Source organism: Hippopotamus amphibius, chromosome 8, assembly GCF_030028045.1.
Source record: "Hippopotamus amphibius kiboko isolate mHipAmp2 chromosome 8, mHipAmp2.hap2, whole genome shotgun sequence".
Classification (NCBI taxonomy): Eukaryota; Metazoa; Chordata; class Mammalia; order Artiodactyla; family Hippopotamidae; genus Hippopotamus; species Hippopotamus amphibius.
This window is the reverse complement of record NC_080193.1, coordinates 16,901,264-16,922,407: the sequence shown is the minus strand read 5'-3', so window position 1 is coordinate 16,922,407 and position 21,144 is coordinate 16,901,264. Positions and strand designations below refer to the sequence as shown.

At 47.2% G+C, this 21,144-nt stretch overlaps 1 protein-coding gene across 1 annotated transcript in view; it reads right to left on the bottom strand.

Moving 5' to 3' along the window:
* The window catches only part of SRRM4 (serine/arginine repetitive matrix 4), a 145,378-nt gene that overhangs the window by 23,272 nt on the left and 100,962 nt on the right, over positions 1-21,144 (bottom strand). Inside the window, exons 2-7 of the mRNA XM_057746815.1 lie at positions 16,882-17,028; positions 13,274-13,360; positions 10,748-10,819; positions 7,858-7,884; positions 6,006-6,056; positions 2,792-2,890 (exon numbers count right to left, since the gene is read on the bottom strand). Of these exons, the coding sequence (XP_057602798.1) occupies positions 2,792-2,890; positions 6,006-6,056; positions 7,858-7,884; positions 10,748-10,819; positions 13,274-13,360; positions 16,882-17,028 (483 nt within the window). The remainder of the gene's footprint in view (positions 1-2,791; positions 2,891-6,005; positions 6,057-7,857; positions 7,885-10,747; positions 10,820-13,273; positions 13,361-16,881; positions 17,029-21,144) is intronic.

The following is a 21,144-nucleotide window of genomic DNA, read 5'->3' as shown; positions in this document are numbered from 1 at the left end:
GAGCTGTCTGCATGTCTGCAGCGGAAACCAAAGGAATCTCTGACTCCTTAGAAAGGGCGTATCTGGACTCTGCATTACCCGTTAGCTCTGAGTCACAGTAGTGATAAAAATAATACCTTATGGATTTGCATGGCATTTGTAAGCCCCTCTTCAGGGGCTTTCACATTCCTCTCTACAACTTGAAGACAAACACGGGCAGGTATTATTTTCTTATTTTTGGATGAGAGAGCTGAGGCTCAGAGATGTTTAGGGACCTGCCTGAGGTCACGCAGTTTGTAAGTGGCAGAACGAGGGCCCCCATGGGAACTGATGCCTCTGGTTCTTGCGTTGGAGTGTCCCTCTCTGCTCTGGGACCTCCAGGTCACTTTTCTACTGAGTGTGTGGCCTGAGGGCCAGCTCTCAGATTGCTCCCACACCTGCTGTAGTGTCCCTCAGCCCAACTGGGCCTGGGGGGCTCCGGTGGCAACAGCAGTGGGAGCGTGACAGCAGAAGCAGGGCTGGGGCCAGGGCTGCAATGGAAGCCCTTTCCAGAAGAGGTAAGCCTCCGAGAAGGCAGAGTGGGCTGTGCCGAGAGTCTGCAAGCAGGCCTTGCACTGCCCTATGGCCCGGGCCTGGACTGGAGGTGAAGGGCTCCGGCTGAGTCACACAGACCTGGGTCCCAGTGCCAGCTCTGCTAGTCACCTCAACCTTGCTTGGACCCCTCTGCCCACCAACAAGCAGGTTTCTCAGCTGTAAATATTTGTAATGCAGTCAAGCTCAGTGCATCAGTGCCCTCCAGACAGAGGCCACCAGGGCACCGTGTGCTCGAACAAGCACTGTTCCTGCTCCCTGCAGTGACAGAGAACGCACAGCACAGGGAAGTGAAGGACATTTTTCCAGGGGTGTCAGAGAGAACCTATTATGAGAGTGCGGTCAGGGACTCTGGGGAGCATGTAAAGAGCTGGGGCTTTGAACTGGACTGGATGCTGTTAGAAAGCAGAGATAATTCTCTGATTGGGTGTCATCTTAAGTCTTATCCCAGAAAAAGGGGAGACTAGACTGAGGTCAAGGCTATAACTGGTAAAGAAGCAGCAGTCAGTCACATTTGCGAGGATGGAGAGGCCGGGTCACTATTGGGTTTTGGACAAATTTCCTGCTTCGTCCGGGCTCAGACCTGATTACAGATCAGGTTTGCTTTTGTCTGGATCACTCAGGGTCACAGAGCAGCCTCGTGTGATGGTGACGTCCTTTGAAACTGTCGCTGTCCAGTGGGAACACCAAGGCTACCGGGGATGGTACTCGACGTCAGGGGATGCTTTCTCCTTCTTGAATGCTTTCACACTTGGCTAAACGTTCACATCACCGGTGAGATTTAAAAATCTTGCTGCCCTGGACCTACCTCATCTGGATTAGATCAGAATGTGTAGCACTGGGATCCAGGCACTGGTATTTTTTTTTTTTTAATAGATTTGTTTCTTTCTTTATTGGCTGCATTGGGTCTTCGTTGCTGCACGTGGCCTTTCTCTAGTTGCGGTGAGCAGGAGCTACCCTTTATTGTGGTGCACGGGCTCCTCATTGCAGTGGCTTCTCTTGTTGCGGAGCATGGGCTCTAGGTGCGTGGGCTTCAGTAGTTGTGGCACACAGGCTCAATAGCTGTGGCGCACGGGCTTAGCTGCTCCAAGGCGTGTGGGATCTTCCCGGACCAGGGCTCAAACCCACGTCCCCCGGATTGGCAGGTGGATTCTTAACCATTGCACCACCAGGGAAGCCCCCAGGCACTAGTATTTTTCAAAACTTCCAAAGCAATCACAGTGCAGCCAAAGTGGAGAAGCTCTGGTCTAGCTCATGGTGTGATTAGGATAATCAAGAGAGAGAATGTATTTGCAATTGTAGCACAGCGCCTGGTTCAGAGTAGAATTTAGATAAATATTTCTCCTCCTCCTCCTCCTCCCCGCTCTAGACATTCTGACTTAACTGGGATGCGGTGGGACCAGGACAGTGAGATTTTAAAATATTCCCAAGTGATGTGACCATGTAGCCAAGTGTAAGAAGCCCTTAAGAAAGAACAAAGGAGCCTCTGACATCTGGAAGCTGTCCTGGTACCATCAAGGGGCCCTTGATGTTCCCATAGGTCTCAACAATGTCAAACGCCAACATCAGCAAAGCCCCACTCCCTCTTCTTCTTCTTCTTGTTCTTCTCATCCATGGGATAATTTTCCCCTTCTCAGGCCAGGGCAGCCAATATGTCAGCATAAAGAGGGTCCAGGTTAGGAAAAACCGGACTCGGAAGGGTTCAGAACTAAGTAGTTTGTGCTGAGTGGCCTTTCATAGGTCGCTTAGCCTCTCTGTGGTTAGAACAACCCTTAGTGAGAGACAGTCCAGTGCAGAGCCAGACACCCCGGTTCAGTCCTGGCTCTGTAGCCTAGTAGCGAAGTGCCTGGCAAGTTCCTTAACCTCTCTGTGCCTCAGTTTCCTCATCTCTAAAATGGGGATGACAATAGCGCCTCCTTCGTAGGGTTGTAGAGGGGGTCGTATGGTGGCTCAGGAAGACGGCTTAGCACCTGGACACAGGAGCACAGGGTTAGCAAGTCCTGCGGCTGTTCCTTCTGTGAGTGGAGGCCGCGAGTCTGTCTGTCTGCAGCCCCTTCTCTACAGGGAAGTGGTGACAGCCTGAGTGTGAGGCGGGGGCCGCCCCTCTGCTGGGAAAGTGCCTCCCCAACAGTGACGGTGGGGGGCAAAGCTAACGGTGACGTGTCTCAGACAGGCTCTGGGCAGTGTCCCGGGTGAGGAGGCACCTCGGGGTGGGGGTTACCTGCTGTTGCAGCTTGAGGAGCGGGACTCTGAGCTCTGGGACCGCGAGGGGCAGTGGTGATGGCGGTGGCGGCGAGACTTTCGGGGCCGGCTTCGAGATCTTGGGGGGTGGAGGGTGAGAAGGAGCAAATCGAAGGAGAGAGAGACAGAGAGTTTTTGATCCTGTGACACACATCTTTCTCTTGCATCCGAGTCACTGTCCCTCCCAAGGTCATGCATCTCCCCCCACTCACCCCCTGTATCACCCCCGCTTCCCACCTGTGTAACCAGTCATCCTGAACACAAGTGAGCAGACAGGGGTTGTCTGGGGGAGACAGCCTGACCCCCAGGGCTCTGCTGAAAGCAGACTCGTCACCTGCACACATCCTCTCTCCCTCGCCTAAGGCAGGAGTCTCAATTTCAGAGAGTTTCACAAGCCAGTCACACACCGTAATGTGTGAATCAGTCGGGCACTCAGACAATATCAACCGAAGGGCATGGGCTAAAGAAAGTGGTTTTGCCTCCAGAAGAGCGCCGTGGTGCTGGATCTTCTAATTTTTCAAGTGAATGTAGAAATGGAGATTTTTATGTAGATTATTCCTATTTTAAATGGAAGCTCATTTATTTAGAAAAAACATTGGGGCAAACAAAACACATTTGCAGATTCATTAGGCCTTTGGGCTGCCAATCTGTAACCTCAGACCTAGAAAATTAAGTCTGGCTCCTTAGCATGGAGTCAAAAGCCCACTCTTAGAGTGAGTTACAAACATCATTGACAACAAAAATTACAGTACCAATAATTGTTACCACTGCCACTAAAACTGGTACTATAACAGGTTACTTCAGCTTTCTCTAAATAATAATGGTGACTCAGAAGTAGCAGTAGCAGTGGCAGTGGTCACCGAGGATGTACAAGGAATGTCAATAGTTTGGGCCAAGTCAGGAAGCCAGTGGGAGTTGGAGATGATTCTATCAGGAGGTAGCTTGGTAACCCCAACGAAGGACTGAGGGATTCTTGTAATGCGATCATCGGACCATATCCCTTCCCTGTTTAAAACCCTCCCATTGTCCTCATGTCAAGTCCAAACTTTAACCTTGAACCCCAAGCACCTTCAGGAGCCAGCCCCTGTCTAGCTCTCCAGGCTCCTTGCATGGCATCTACAGCTCTGGTTTGAAAGGCTCAAGCAACCCCGTGGTGCTTGTATTCTGGCTCACACACTTCCCACATTTGATGATGTCCTAATGATGATGATGGTAGGTAACTCTAATATATACTGCCTGCCAGGCACTGGGTTCTAAGCATTTTCCTTAAATGGACTCATCTGTTCCTCACAACCACCTACGAAGGAGATTCTCTTATTACTCCCATTTTACAGATGCAGAAACCGAGGCACAGTGTTTAAACCACTTGCCTAACCTGCAGCCTAGAACAGTTACATCCATCCTTCGCCCCAGTGTAAGCCGCCCCTCCCGCAGGAAGCCTCCCCTCACCACCACACCCTCTTTCCTGCACCCGGGCTCCCACTGTGCCCAGGGTTTCTGTCTGCCACCACTGTGCCGTGACCTGTCCCACGTCTGTCCCCTGTGTCCTGCTGCACTGTGAGCTCCTTGAGGCTGGGAGGAACATGTCTAATCTCTGTCCTTGGGCTTCACACAGGGCCTGCTACCCGTTAGGGCCTCTCTAAGGGATGCTGAGTAAGGGGAAGTAAGTTCCTCCAGTGGTCCCCTGTTTAAAAGCAGCCCTGCTTAACCATGGGTCTTGGCAAGAACAACCACCTTGATCTCAGGGGCGCCTTGTGCTTCTTGCTTTTCCCTCTCCTGACTCTTGTTTTTTGGCTTTCACAACCTTCTTTTATGTCCTGCTAGTGACTTCTGAGACTCATCCAGCTCCTGGCTCTGGGCAGGGCAGCCACCTTGCTGCCCTCAGGCAGGCAGTCCGTGCCTCGGTGATGATCCACCCGGAACTCTTGGGGTCTGGGTGCAGCTCCGGCTCAGTGACTGTCTAGACCACAGCCCCATGGACAGGCCACGCTGATGTCTCTGAGAACAGGCACCCCGTCTGTGCTCAGTGTGAATGTACACGTGATATAGATGACCAATGATTGCCTCCTGACGTGAACTGAACAAGGCTTGATGATCGGGAAGTTCTTCCCTGAGCTAACTCACAGCCCTACTGCTTCCTTCTTGGGCATTCCCAGGCCCCCGTGGTGGTGCCTGAAATGCCCTCTTTTGCACTGACCTTGGGTGAAGAGGTGATTCAGGCCAGCAAAGCTGAACGCCCTCCCTCTGTGCCCTGCCTCCTCTTTTCGTTCCCCAGCAGCCCACTGACTTTCATCCCATTGCCTTTGATTCTCACTTTAGAAGCTTCTTGGCGGGAGATAAAATATTAGTTGATTGGAAAACACATGCACTAACATTTGCAAGGGTATAAAGTAGGTGGGTTGTAACCAAATTTACTTTTAATTTGACTGGGAACTGAACTCTGCAGGCAGCACTGGCTGATTTGAATCTCTGCTACCAGCTATAAACCGTGAACCAGCTGGGGCCCGAGGCCGGGGGTAGGAGCTCCCCTGGCATCTCCATACTCTAAGCCCAGAGGCCGGAGCTGGGACTAACATGCCTGTGATCATGCCCCCTCACCCACCCATGTGCACACAGCACACCTGTGTGATAAGTAACGCACACAGATAAATAAGCAGTGCACACGTCGAGGGCACGGAACTAGCACACAGTAACAGACAGGGCATCTACATACACGCTGTTCAAGTTCATGCCCACGTCAGCACTGAAACACATAATGCATTCGTGTGAATATAGGCACATACCACACACATACACACACTGTGCACCTACATTGCACACAGACATCTGCCCAATGGAAAGATGTACAGATATTTGCAAAGTGCATGCGACACACACACACCATGTACAAATGTTGCACAGCGCACACACAGGCACACAGAATTCACACATGATGGGTGCACTGGGCACACACATGCACACCATTCACGTTCATGCCCACAGAGACACACAGGTACACACACCTCACAGACACAGCCCTAAGCACCCACGTGTGCCAAACCCACAACGGCAGGTCTACACACAGTTCTGTCTTCCCCTTCCTGCTCCCCTCTCACCCACCTCCCCCTCCTGTTAATTCTCACCCTCTGGCTGTCCAGAGGTCAGCCCCCCAGCTCCCCAAACTGAACAGTACGTTGCAGGCGGAATCTACTTACTGTTTTTTGTGCCTCTTCTCTTCCCTTCGTTTGCTTTTTGGGCTGGAGGAGCTGAATGGGAAATGGCCAATTAATTGAAAGATGCAAAATTCCAGCGAAAGATAAAAATAAAGTAGTTAAAATGCTTAACACATGGTGGTCACTACATCCAGGCAGTTTCGGAATGGACACTGGTCATTTCTAAGACCAGAGCAGTTGCTGCCAACGTTTTCACCCAGTGGGTTCAGCTAGAGAGACCACCCCACACATATGGACCGAGGATGGGGGTGGGGTGGAGGATGCCAAGATCATTTGGTAGCTTAATAATGGCCACAGCAGTAAAGGTAATCATGTCTGCCACGTTTTGAGGTTTCATTATTGGGAACGCACTCTGCTCATACTTCTTGTTAACAATCTCATTTCATTCTCCCTACAACTACGGGCAGTGGCACATTTAACAAGCACTCACTTTCCAGAAGCAGAAACTGAGCCTCGGACTGGCTATGAAACTTGACCAGGATCATACAGGTGAGCTGCAACGTGCACCCAGACCATGGGCCCCGGGGGGCCCATCCTCTTGACTGCTGTTCAATCAATTTCCAAGAGAAAAGAATGGAGTATCCAGGGAGATACTCTAAAGCCTCACAAAGTCTGGCAGATTCTGAAATGTTCTGTTCATGAATATTCAAGTATCTGGTTTTTTTTTTTTAAAGTCAGAGTACTGGGGTGTGGGCAGAATGGACAATGATGGCTCAGAGTCCCAGCATCATGAAATAGAGGCCCCAGAGGGCGAACACTGTTTGGTAGTTCAAGCCAGACCGGCTGCAAGGGTCACCAGGAATGCATCACTGGCCTAGATCCTGGGAAGGCGAAAATTTGATTCCATCCAACTGAAATTGCACCTTGACATGAGCTGTGGGATTTATCTCTGTGTCTGGGACTCAGCCTGGGGGGTGGAGAGCCCAGGACCTCACTGACAGGTCCAAGTTCGTGTCCTGGTTCTGCTGCCAAGTTGCTGTGTGATATCAGGCAGGTTACCTGTCCTCTCGAAGACCCAGTTTCCTTGCCCTTGAAATGGGGCCACTGCTCAAGCTGTTGGACAGAGTGGATGGATGACATTGGCAATCAGTGTCTCCTCGTTAACCGAATGAATGAAAGGCCTTTGCACTCTGCCAGCTGCTGGAGTTGTGCTATTGTTACTGAGGGAGCCCCTGCAGGGTGTCCTGATGCTCCGTCTGACAGATTTGGGTTTGAGTTTTGGCTCTGCCACCTTCTGACCATGTGTCTGGGGACATGCCCGCCGCATCTCCTGAGTCTTAGTTTCCTCATCAGGAAAATGGAAGTAATAAGGATACCCACCGCACAGGGTTGTGACGGGACTAATGGAGATTAAATGCACACGCAAGCACGGAAAAGGCTCAGCACCGGCTCGGACGGGCAGTGAGCACCCTACAGGCGGCAGCATTACTTGTGCTCACTCTGTGTTTCCAGCGCTCGGCCTCCGTCCCTTGGCTGGGACCTGGGAAGGCTTTGGTGGGGTGACTGAGGCTGGTGCTTCTCTACAGGCCCCAACCCAAGACGTCAACCAGTGGTCAAACAAACAGAGGCCGGCCAGGGTGGTGGGACTTGTCAGGGAGAGGAATCAGTAGGAGCTGGTCCAGAGGCAACCCTCTGGCCTGCTGGACACTGAAAGCTGGCTTGGAACTTTCAGGGAAACCACATCATGGCCGTTATTTTGGAGGAAACTGAGGCCCAGGAAGATGAAGGGGGCGTGAACACAGAGATGGAGGCAGAGAGCCTGACCCGAGATGTTGCCTAGTCCTGGTTGGGAAAGCAGAAAGCTGACAGGCAGCCAGAGGCACGAGATACTTACCTGTGCCTTCTCTTCTTGGAGAATGACCTGAGTAAGGGGGAAAAAAAGGGAGAGAGAGAGAGAGAGGGAGGAAGGACAGGAGAGAGAGAGAGGGAGGGAAGGAGAGGAAGGAAGAGGGAAGAAAGGAACAAAGGGAGGGAGGGAAGAAAATAAATGTGAGTCTGAAGTGTCTTTTCCTGGGATGGATGTATCAGTGCATTTGTAATCAGGCTACAAGGGGACTGGGATACCTAGTGAACCCTCCTCCTCTTTTAAATTTGAAGATCATATGGGAAACATTGGTTTGCATTTTGAATTTCCAGGGCAAAACCTACCAGGGTTTCAATCCTCACCCAGATCTGTCCGTAATCCTGTCCTGGATAAGGCTGCATGAGGAGGCCAGGAGAGAGCCTCCCTCTGCCTCTTCCCTTCCCCCAGGTCTCACTTTGGTCTCTTCTCTCCCTACTTGTGGATTCTTCACCAGCATGGGACAATTTCCTCTTCATGGGACAATTTCACCTTCACGGGACAAGCAGCTTCCACAGGTGGCACTCTTCCTGGGGGCCAGGCTCCGTGCCAAGCATCTCTCACACGTGATCTCATTCAATCTCCCCCCACCCCCGACCTGTGACGTGTGACTAATGGCCATTTGACAAAGACACTGAAGCTCAGAGAAGTTAGTTAAGTTGCCCAGGGCCACACAGCTTCACCTGTGTAACCCCAATTTATTCTTCAGAGCTCCACTCAGATGTCTTCTTCTCCTTGTAACATTTTCCAGTCCCCTCAGGCTGGTCTGGTGCCTCCTCTCTGTTCCCACAAGCCCTGGGCGAGCTTCCGAGCATGGCCGCCCTATAGTATAGACCGCTGCATAATGTGACTACCATTTCCCCCAGTAGAATGGGAACAACTTGAGGGCAGGGACTGGGTTCTGGTCACTGTCCTGTTTCCAGGGCCCTCATTCATGACACACAATGGGTATTCAATACATAGATGTGACGTATGGGATATTTTTTTTAATCCTGAATTTCAGCCTTAGTTAATTGAAAGGGAGAAAAAAAAGCTCAGTGCATCCTCTGCCCCTAGCTCCCAGCTCCAAAAAGTCAGCCATCGCTAACCAAGCATTTCAAGAACGTGGAGAAAATGGACTAGAATTGGAGTGATGCTCAGGAGAGGAGGGTCTGGGAAGAATCAGCGATCGTACTTCCCCCTGCTAATTCCCCACTTTACGTTCCTCCTTCCCTCTAAGCCTCCGACAACACCTGGGCCAAATGTAGCCCCCAGAAAGAAAGCCTTTTTTTACCCCTCTGGCCTAGTCTTTCCCAGGAGAAGAAGCCCTTGAGTCAGAAGGCACTTGGCTCCCAAGATCCATACAGAAAAATGCTCCCCCTTCCCATTCAACCCCTAAACTGGGAGGTGACGAGATGGCAGTCTGCGGTCACAGGCAGGCCCTTGCCTCGACAAAGGACTCTGTGTTGCAAACGTTTCAAACACCAAATTAACATTTCACGAGTTGGTTTGCCAACGCCTTGTATCGAGCGCAAACTCAGTATCAGTTGGCATGTTTGGGCAGGTGGAGGACATAATTGGTGAGACCAAACTGAGTTGAGACCTTTCTGGCAACAAGGGCTGAGAGGTGACCACACCCCTGGGTTGGGAAAAGCCACGTGGGGGCTACTTTGAACCAGGGGTGAGATGCAGTGGGGAGGGGAACCCAAATGACCTCTTACCTTTTGCTCTGCTGTGATTGTTTAATTGCACAAGTAATCCACCACCGGTGTAGGAAAATTGGAAGATACAGATAAGCAAAAATAAAATATAAACCACTCTTTCCCTGTCATCCACAGCCAACCGCAGCAAATATCTTAACTTACAAAGATAGCTTCAAACCCTCTGCCCCCAGGCAGGGGCCAAACAAGCTTTGTAAATGTGTGTACGTCAGGGGTGGGGAGCAGGTTAGGTGGGGACAGCGTAGCACCCCCGCTCTGTCTAAACGCACAGCAACTCCTCAGCTCCAGCTGAGGGCTGCCTGTGGGAACACTGGTCCAATGAAGAGACAGCTTCTGATTTTACAGAGGAGCTGGAAAACTTTGATTTTTGTTTTGCAAAATCTTTCAATTATAAAATGTTAGCTTGACCCAGGAACCACAGATTTGAGACCTCCGGTGTCTAGCCTTCCTGTCTTTTATTTTCCCCCACAAACATACGTGTGTGTGTGTGTGTGTGTGTGTACACGCAGGTGTGTACAGTGGGCACCTTTGGGAATGTGTGCTCTCCATCACTGCAGCATCCCACAGCTGCCCTCCTGGATGCGCCATAAATATTTATTTTCGTCTGTGCCCCTTTCCCAAGGACAGGCCTTTCTGGTTGGTCCAACTGTGTCCTGGAGGATGAGATCCTGTGAAACATGGCTTCTGGATCGTCTACGCTTGTGGACAGTAGTTAAGGGGCATTAGGAACTGGACACACAGTCCCAGTATCACACAGGTGAGCTGGAAAGTGGCCCCAGACCACTTTCAGCATCTTCTTGTGGCTGGGCCTGCAACATGAAGAGACAGGAACAGGGTGCAGGGTCCACGTCTCCCCTCGTGCACTGGGGAATTCGGCTTGGGTTGTGTCAGCTTTCCACTCATTGGCTCCAGCCACTCGCTGAGGCCTGGCTGGTCCCTGAGACACTCCTGTCTCCCTAGAACAAATTCCCTTCTAGCCTGAGTTAGCGCTCGTGGCACCTGGTGTGTGCAACCAGAGTCCCAAGTTATATAAGATACAAATACATGACAACACACAGGTGAGTATTTTTCATATATGAAATGATAAGCTTCCAAATGACCTTTCCGTGCCATTCACTGTCACCCTCACCCCCACCCCCACCCTACAGGGGACATCCCTGTTTGCAGAGGAGGAAGGACAGTACCTGTGTCTCTTATGTTTCTTGGAACTTTTCTTCTTCTTTTTCTTGACAGGCGATGGGCTATATGACGGGGACCTGCCGGGGAGGGGAGACACACCTCAGAGGGAGGATTTGAGGGCCAGGGTTGGTTTCATAGAGACCCTTCTCTAGCCCCCAGACATGGCCTCGGCTCCTCCAGCAACACACATCAAGGATTATAATTTGTATCATTAGTTTGCATTTGCTTTAAATGTTACCATGTACTTTATACGTATTAACTCATTTAATCCTTCCACACACTTCTTAGGTAGGTACAATTGCTACCCTTCTTTTTCAAACAAAGAAAGTGGGTTTCTGAGAGCTGAAGTGACTTGCCCAAAGACACACAGCTGAGACGTGGGTAAGCTGATTCAAATTGAAGCCTCTCTGATCCCAGGGGCTTTGCTCTCAATCACTGTAGCACCCACAGCTGCCCCGCTGGTTGGACCATAAATATTAATTTTTGTCTGCTGCCCTCTTCCAAACCTGCATATACTTTAAAGTTCTCTCCTCCGCGCCACACTGTTGTCCCCCTGGTAAGACCAAACCCCTGCAGGAGACCTTGCCAGGATGCACTCAGCATGGGTGGTGCCTTGAAGGGGTTCCCCGAGAAACAGAGCCGTCCTGGAATCATGACTATGACTCAGGGCTGAGGTTCAGGTGACCCGAGTTCCGATCTTGACTCTACCATTAATCCACAAGTCCCCTCGGGCCTGCCACTGCTCACTCTAAGTCTCCTATTCTCCCATGGACAAAATACCGAGGCTGAAATATATCAGGAGCTGCAAATTCAATGCCAACACAGGCCTGCCTCTCAGATAGCTTAAATGGATGCAGTAGGTTTTGGGGGAGGGAGGGAGACAGTAGGCAGCGGAGGGGCCTGTGGTGAACCAGAGAGCACCTGACCTGGGGGATGGCTGGTTCTCAGATTGGCTGAAGGCCCCAGGCAGGAATGCAGGCCTGGGCTTCTAGAGCTCCTGCCTTTTCAGTAGAAGTTGCCAGAAAAGCATATGTTCGTATGAAATCTCCTGGTTTGAAAATATGGCCGCAAATTAAAAAGACAAAAAACACTTTGCAGGTCAAATAAAACATGTCTGCAGGGGGACATGGAGCATTGAGAAACAATTTGACTTAGGGACTCACAGCGTCTGTTCCCAAAGAGTGCTCCCTGGACACCCTGAATGAATGAATGAATGTTAGAGCCTGACCCCGGGGGTTTCCTTCTTTGACATGTTCTCCTGCCCACTCCTAAAATCAGGAAGCTCCGGCCACTTACCCCAATTCCACCCCTCACCCTAGAATGGCTGGAACTCAGGGTCTTCATTCGCATTCCCCTCTGGGTCCTCCTTGGCCTAGCCTCTTAGAACCAGGCGAAAGCCGAGTGGAGGGAACAGGGACCCAGGAAACCTGGAGTGGGGGCCTGAGTCATCTGGGCTCTGCTCTCTGCTGCCCCCTGCAGGCTCCCTCAAATACTGCCTCTGAGGTTTGCTGGGATTTTTAACTGGCCCCTCTAAGGAACATCTCTCTGACCACCCCTTGGGGTCTGGAACACTGAACCTGCTTTTAGTCTAGGGATTGATAGCGTAGAAGAAAATCTAACAATATTTTTAAATACAAAAAAAGTCAAAGGTCATTGTACGTAGAAAAAATTCATAGGGTACAAAAGAGTCAATAGCAGGCCAAAAATATAAAGTCCATTATCCTTGGCATTTGCATGTGGTGGGGAAAACTGAGGAGCCTGGAATCAAGTGTCTGTAGGTTTTGCCACCTCCCCTCTGAGCCTTTATTTTCTCATCTCTAAAATGGGGATAATAATTATAAGAGAAATGAGTCATATGTGACTAGAGTTAACAATACTGTACTATTTGAAAGTTGCTAAGAGATTAGATCTTAAAAGTTCTCATCGCAAGAAAGACAATTGTAACTATGTGAGGGGATGGATAAGTTAACCACACTTATTGTGGTAACCATTTAGCAATATATACATACATACATACATCAAATCATGATGTTGTGCAACTTAAACTAATACAATGTTATAGGTCAATTGTACCTCAATAAAACTGGGAAGAATTTTTTAATAAAAATAAAATGGGGATAATAATGCTTGCCGGGAAGATCGTGGTCAAAGGTAAAAGAGATCATGGAGATCACAGCACTTGGCACAGCCACTCACATAATGTGAGGTTTCCAAAACTAAATAAATAAGTAAATGTTCATGGTCATGACTATGCTTCAGATTAACTGGTCATCTTCTATGTGCCAGGCACCATGACAGCTGCTTCCACATCCATTTTCTCATCTAATTCTCACAAAACCCCAAAAGATAGGTATTTCCACCATTTTATAGAAGTGGAAACAGGCTCAGAGAGGTGAAGTGACTTGCCCAAGGTCACACAGCTAGTTAATAAGCATAGAGGGGATCTGATCACTGTCCAACTCCAAAACCCTTATTGCCCCTCTTTGTCCCTTCCCCCATCTTTAGGGCTTCATGTCCCTTGGGGCCCTCACCTCCTTCTCTTCTTCCGGTTGGCTTTCTTCTTTTTCTTCTTCCCCCTGGAGGATGGTGGTGGTGTCAAGTCTTTGCTGCGGGAGGCACTGAGGGGAACACAGAACCGGGCATTAGAGGACCCAGGGTTCCCCAAATCCCCAATCAGGCCTGTTATAGCCCGGAAAGGATCCACTTCCTTGGAGGGTGAAGGACCCATAGTGAATACCTAATTACCACCTCATGGTTGATTCGGTTACACTTCAGATTAAATGCCTCAAATAAGGAGTTAATGCTGACCTAATGAGACAGACGCTGTACGCTACCCAAACACCAACTGATTATTTAAAACAGAGTTATAGAGGCTAACTGCTCCTTAATAGATTTATTATTGAATTTGCAAATGGCTCACCTTGGTAAATAAATCGGCTTTTAAATAATTAATCGGCAGTTCAGCACCCTCCCTCCCCAATACATCGTGTCTGTAGTTCCTATTGGAAATTAAATAGGAGGCGGAAGGTAGGTTAAGTAGCAGCTGATTGTTAAAAGTATACTTGCCAAGGTCTAATGTAACGAGATATGTATCTTATATTGCTTCACGGAACCTCAAAAACCTCCACTCTTCAGGAATAATTATTTCCTGTTCAATTAAATTCAAATGCTCCGGCTGCAGTTAAATGAAGTCAAGTTATCTCCTTTTATAATTGGGGCAGGCTCCAGGGATTTTTTTAAAGCACTATCCCATGGCAAAAAGATATGGTTTTGGATGAAAAACTGCTTGGGAATTGAAACATGCCAATCCGGCTGAACCTCATTGGGAAAATAGAATATTAATAAGAATATTATTGTCATTATTGGTAATAACACAGCTACCGTGTATTCACTTATTATGCACCAAGCGTTTTATATACTTTGATACGCACAAAGGCACTTTGAGGGTGTTATGACTTTTACTGTCTCAATCTACAGGCGAAGAAAATCAGGCTCAGAAAGTTGAATTGCCTTGCTCATGGTTGCATAGTTAGGAAGTGTTGGAGCTGGGATTTGAATTGAGGCTTGTGTGATTCCTATCTTGAGAGATTTCCCACAAAACCAGCTGCCTTTTCACACTGGTTTGTGTGGCTGATCTTTGGGAAGTGACTTAACTCTTTACAAAACATCATAAAATGTTGCCACATAGTTCCATTCTAAGAATCTAGTATTTACAGTTAGTAGAAAAAAACGATACGGTGATTAGAATATATGTTAAGGTCTCTGCATTGCCAGTCAATAAAAATCACATAGCTGTATCTAGAACAGTTTCAAGAGAGTCACTTTTAGCAGATTAAAAAGAACTATCATAGAGATTACGTACCTAGCGACTTAACTACACTTACATGTCATAAAGCACAAAACAGCACACATATCGAGGAAGCAAACAGGCCTCTTGTGTAAGCATGGTAGGCCACCTCCAAATTTTTCCTTCAACAAGGGCTTGACACAGAGTAACAGCCTAATAAACATCTGTTGAATGACCAAATAAGGGAAGAATGGATGAAATAATTTCAACACTCGTTAAATCATCTTGTTTCATATAAATACTTCCCAGGGTAACAGCTGCCAGGAATTTGAGAAAAACTGAAAACACTGAAGGCATAAATGCATAAGGAGAAAGAAAAGACCTTTCGAAAGTGTGTCTTACAAAACAGAGAAAGATTTTATTGTTTCAGTCAGTTACTCTCACTTCATTCTGATACCCCAGGGTCTCAGAGGAGCAAGATTTGGGAACCACTGTCCTAAACTCAGCTTTAAGTGATGCGATAAAAACAAAAAACCCTGCAGAGAAAGACAAATATCATATGATATCATTTATTTGTGGAATCTAAACAAAGGATACAAATGAACTTATTTACAAAACAGAAACAGACTCACAGGCACAGAAAACAAATTCATGGAGTGGAGTGGCTGGGGAGATGAATTAGGAGTTTGGGATTAACAGACACATACTATATATAAAATTGGTAAACACCAAGGACCTACTGTATAGCACAGGAAGCTATCCTCAATATCTTGTTGCCATACACTCGAAACTAACGCAACATTGTAAATTAACTATGCCTCAAAAAAAACCCAAACAAACCTACTGTTAGAAAAACAAAAAAAGCCCTTGAATCTGGATGGATTTGATGTCCGTGAGCGGATTAATCAACCCCCTAATTCCCAAATGCCTTTCCTCTATCTCTTTATTTTCCAGTCTTCCAGGCATGCCCTCACACACGGTGGGGGCAGTAAGGGCCAGAATCATGGTTACGTGCACCTCAGTGACATAAGCAGCAGTTAAACATGTAGCAGTTAAGTATACAGTGGTCGCATATACAGTGGTTCAGTACACAGCGGTCAGATACGCAGAGGGGAAGTATGCAGGCGTAAATAACGCTGGCTCCAGAAACAGACACACTTGGGTTTGAACTCCTGATCTATCACCTCCTAGCTGGGCGGCCTCTCTGAGTATCATTTTCATCATCTGTAAGATGGGTATAAAGCATGAGACCTGTGTCCTAAATTCGTTGCAAGGAATGAGGGGGCTCACTCACGCGATGTGCCCTGGACCGGCACAGAGCAAGTTCACAGTAAATGTAGCATCTATTATTATAACTATTATGATTTTGATTGTCACTAGTAATAGGATTATCACCGATATGGTGGTTTTTACTCATGTCTGAGAGCAGGTCACAGACAGGGGGAAGGGAGCAAGGGGCCTGGACACCCCACAGTCAAATGGACGACACAGCATCATTTTTAGATTATCGTGTCCAGAACTGTCTCTTCCGGCTCCATGAGACTCCACTTAACATTTTAAGGACCTCTTATATTCCAGGCTCACTGTCAGGATCTGTACACACCTGATCTGATTTAATCCTCACTCGATTTTGAGAATTAGATCTCAATATCCTCATTTTATAGTTGTGAAAACTGAGGCTCACAGAAGAAAACAAAGTTGCCCAAGGTCACTCGGTTAGTAAGTGGTGGTGTCCAGATTTGAACGCAAGTCCCTAAAACACCCTGAGTCCACTTTGGCCGTCTAGGAGTCAATGTTTTGAAAGTATGGAAATTCCCTTCCCCTCCCTTTCTCTTTCCCTCTTTCCATCTCCTTCAACCTCTCATGGAAACAATTTTTACCAACCCCCCACCCCCCCACCCCCCCCACCCCCGTTTCCTGGGGATTATCCTCCAGAACTGATGTTAAACTTCACTTCTTCAAGCTGATAGGACTTAACTGTTTCTCTCTCATTGAAATCACAGTCTAACTAACTAAAGCCTGTAGCTGAGAGGGCAGCCTGGGTTGGGGAGCAGATTTCATCTGTGAAAGCCAGGCTGGCTTCCCAAGCTGCTTCCTCAAAATTCAGGTTGTTAACTAGAGACTCCTGTTCATAAGCCTTGGGGGCCTATGAGTCCTCTGAAATGGTACACAGAATTTGGGGAGTATTTTTGGCACTCGTAGCTTTCATCTAATTTTCAGATGGGTTTTAATCTGATTTAAGGATCTCAAAAGAGAGAGGGGAATAGTGGTCAGAGAGACAAACTTCATTTCTCCATCCTCAACTTGAACTTCCATGCTGGACTGAAGAGGGGAGTGAGGACAGGGTCTCACCTGCGTGCTCTGGCAGGACTGGGCTCCCGGCAGGCTTTGCCTCTCTCCCAGCTGTTGGTGCCCAAGACCTCAGTGGCCAGATGCTGGCTCAGTTTTTCCGAGGGTCCATCCTGAGCTGGGACCATGGGGCTGCTCTGGGGTTCTGCCCTATAGAAGAAATAAGGAGGCAAAAGTGTTAGGATATGACAGAGATTCTTAATGTTCATCGAACATTCGCAGATGTTATAGTATTTCCAACTTCCTTTGGAGTTAAGCTGGGGCCATGATATCTTTAGGGTCAATGGTCTCTGAGTGGGAGTGATATATATTGTTTCCAGTTTGAGGCAGTAAGATCTGTGTGCCATCTCCAGCTCTCTCTCCCTCTGTCACAGTGACTCTGGAGACCACACATTCCAAATGGTGAAGCTACTTGATGGAGGAGAGATGCCTGGACCACATCAGACTTCGCATGATAGAAATAAGCCTCACTTAGGTTAAGCCACTGAAATTTAGGGATTTATTTGTTATTGAAGCATAGCCTAGCCTATCCTGACTGACTCACAGGGAAAGGCTGGGAACCAGCCTTTTACTTCCTTCCTCAAGAGTTAATTGGAGGCCAGAATCCAACAACACATTAAAAGGATCATACACCATGATCAAGTGGGGTTTATCTCTGGAATGCAAGGATTCTTCAGTATACGCACATTAATCAATGTGATACACTATGTTAACAAACTGAAGGATAAAAACCACATGATCATCTCAATAGATGCAGAAAAATCTTTTGACAAAATTCAACACCCATTTATGATAAAAACTCTCCAGAAGGTGGGCATCGAGGGAACCTACCTCAACATAATAAAGGCCATATATGACAAACCCACAGCAAACATCATTCTCAATGGTGAAAAACTGCAAGCATTCCCTCTAAGATCAGGAACAAGACAAGGATGTCCACTCTCGCCACTACTATTCAACATTGTTTTGGAAGTCCTTGCCACAGCAATTAGAGAAGAAAAAGAAATCAAAGGAATCCAAATTGGAAAAGAAGAAGTAAAACTGTCACTGTTTGCAGATGACATGATACTATACATAGAAAATCCTAAAGATGTCACCAGAAAACTACTCGAGCTAATCAATGAATTTGGTAAAGTTGCAGGACACAAAATGAACACACAGAAATCTCTTGCATTTCTATACACTAACAATGAAAGATCAGAAAGAGAAATTAAGGAAACAATCCCATTCACCATTGCAACAAAAAGAATAAAATACCTAGGAATAAACCTAACCAAGGAGGTAAAAGACCTGTACTCAGAAAACTATAAGACACTAATGAAAGAAATCAAAGAAGACACAAACAGATGGAGGGACATACCATGTTCTTGGGTTGGAAGAATCAACAGTGTGAAAATAACTATATTACCGAAAGCAATATACAGATTCAATGCAATCCAGATCAAATTACCAATGGCATTTTTCACAAAACTAGAACAAGAAATTTTATGATTTGTATGGAAACGCAAAAGACCCCAAATAGCCAAAGCAATCTTGAGAAGGAAAGACGGAGTTGGTGGAATCAGGATTCCCAACTTCAGGCTATACTATAAGGCTACAGTGATCAAGACAGTATGGTACTGGCACAAGAACAGAAATATAGATCAATGGAATAGGATAGAAAGCCCAGAGATAAACTACAGTCATCTAATCTATGACAAAGGAGGCAAGGATATACAATGGAGAAAAGGCAGCCTCTTCAATAAGTGGTGCTGGGAAAACTGGACAGCTACATGGAAAAGAATGAAATTAGAACACTTCCTAACACCATACACAAAAAGAAACTCAAAATGGATAAAAGACCTAAATGTAAGGCCAGACACTATAAAACTCCTAGAGGAAAACATAGGAAGAACACTCTTCGACGTAAATCACAGCAAGATCTTTTTTGATCCACCCCCTAGAATAATGGAAATAAAAACAAAAATAAATAAGTGGGACCTAATGAAACTTCAAAGCTTCTGCACAGCAAAGGAAACTATAAGCAAGACGAAAAGACAACCCTCAGAATGGGAAGAGTTAATTGGAGGCCAAAGCAGGACAGGATTAGTTCAAACTCTCCTTTGCCATTTCTATCCCATTTTTCTGTCTTATCTATGTATGGTACAGAGATACCTTTATTCAAACACTATCTTCACCATTTAGTAACTATGGGTCCTGGGATCAGTCCCTTCACCTCTCTGAACTGCAGTTTCCTCAACTATAAAATAGAGAATAATATCAGTCCATATATTGTTGAGTTGTTGTGAAGATACAATGAGATAATATGAGCAAACAGGAAGGCCTAAGAAATATCACTTCCCTCTCCCCTTACTTCTCTGCGAACCAAACCTCCCATCTGGTGTCCTTAGCAGGTGTGAGTTCACCTACTTGGGATGGCAGTTCCCATGAAGGCCTGAAGTTCTCTCCTCTGCCTCTGAGATGAGGTCCAAACAACACAGGGAAGTCACCTGAATCCCACCTCCTTTCCTGAGTCCCAGGGAGGGAAGGGGATTTGCCTAGTTACTCAGTCTTTGGAGAGGCTGTCACTCAAATCTCCTGGCTCCTAACCAGGAAGAGTCAGGGGTCTGAGAGCCACAGGTGGATCAGGCACTATCCAGCAAGCATCCCCGCCTGCAAATCCCAGGTCAAGCGTTGATCAAAGGCATTAGCATTTGTCCTGCACCGAGCTCCTGCAGCCAGTGCCTCAAGGTTGGTTTAATGACTCAGGATAAATGCATCTGATAAGCTCCCTGCTCCTCAGGGCTGCCAGGAGCACAGGCCAAGCCTGGTCAATATCGAAGAAAGGGCAGCAAAGCACATCCATCTCTGTCAGCTGCTTATCGGTGCATCTTTAGAAGCAGAGCTGGGAGATACTACAAGCCCAGGAGGGGTGGAGATTCTCGTCAGGTCTGCCCAGGCTTCCTCATTGACAACTTCATGCTTCCAGAACTACAGTTTTCCCTGCCCCTCCCTGTACTGTTTCTCCCATGATGAGGCTTCCATTTCCATGCCTGTGTTCCCGCTGGTCTATCCGTGTGGAATGCCATCCTGGCTCTTTTTAGATAACTCAAAGCCTACAATTTCTGCCCAGTCTGCAGCAAGGTTTGCCTCTTCCCACACTTGTCCTAGCCTAGGCTGACCTGTAATTCTTTAACTCTGCTTCCCTGAGTGCCTGCAGTGTATCCAGGCCAGTTCTAAGTGTGGGGATGCAGTGAACAAGACACAGGTCTTCCCCAAGATAATGGAGTTTAGATTATAGATAGAAAAGTAGGTAATAAACATACAAGCAAGTAATAATATGGCTTATTTGTTGGTAATAAGTTATGGAGAGGATAAATCAGTGTAATGGGGCTAGGAAATGGGGGGTGAGGGTTATTTTGTATAGAGTAATCAGGAAAGGCCTTTCTTAGGAAATAACGAGAGTGGAGACTTGAAGGATCAGGGACTAATCTTGCAGTTTGTGTTGGTTTCAAAATGTGTTCACAAATTCTTTGACACTCATACCATCAAAAGCTGGAGCCTAGAGGATGTGGTACATATATACAATGGAATACTATTCAGCCATAAAAAAGAATGAAATAATGCCATTTGCAGTAACATGGATGGACACAGAGATGATCATACTAAGTGAAGTAAGTCAGATGGAGAAAGAGAAATATCATATGATATCACCTATATGTGGAATCTAAAAAAATGATACAAATAAACATATTTACAAAACAGAAATAGACCCACAGACTAGAAAACAAACTTATGGGGACTTCCCTGGTGGTGCAGTGGTTAAGAATCTGCCTGCCAATGCAGGGGACACAGGTTCCATCCCTGGTCCAGGAAGATCCCACATGCCGAGGAGCAACTAAGCCTGTGAGCCACAACTACATAGCGTGTGCTCTAGAGCCCATGAGCCACAGCTACTGAGCCCACGTGCTGCATCTACTGAAGTCCAAGAGCCTAGAGCCTGTGCTCCACAACAAGAGAAGCCACCACAATGAGAAGCCCTCACACCACAATGAAGAATAGCCCCCTGGTTTGCCACAACTAGAGAAAGCCCTCGTGCAGCAATGAAGACCCAATGCAGCCAATAAATTAAATAAATAAATAAACAAATTTATAAAAAAAGAAAACAAACGTATGGTTACGAAAGGGGAAAGTAGGGGGAAGGATAAATTAGGAGTTTGGGATTAATAGATACACACTATTATATAGAAAATATATAAATAGCAAGGACCTACTGTATAGCTCGGT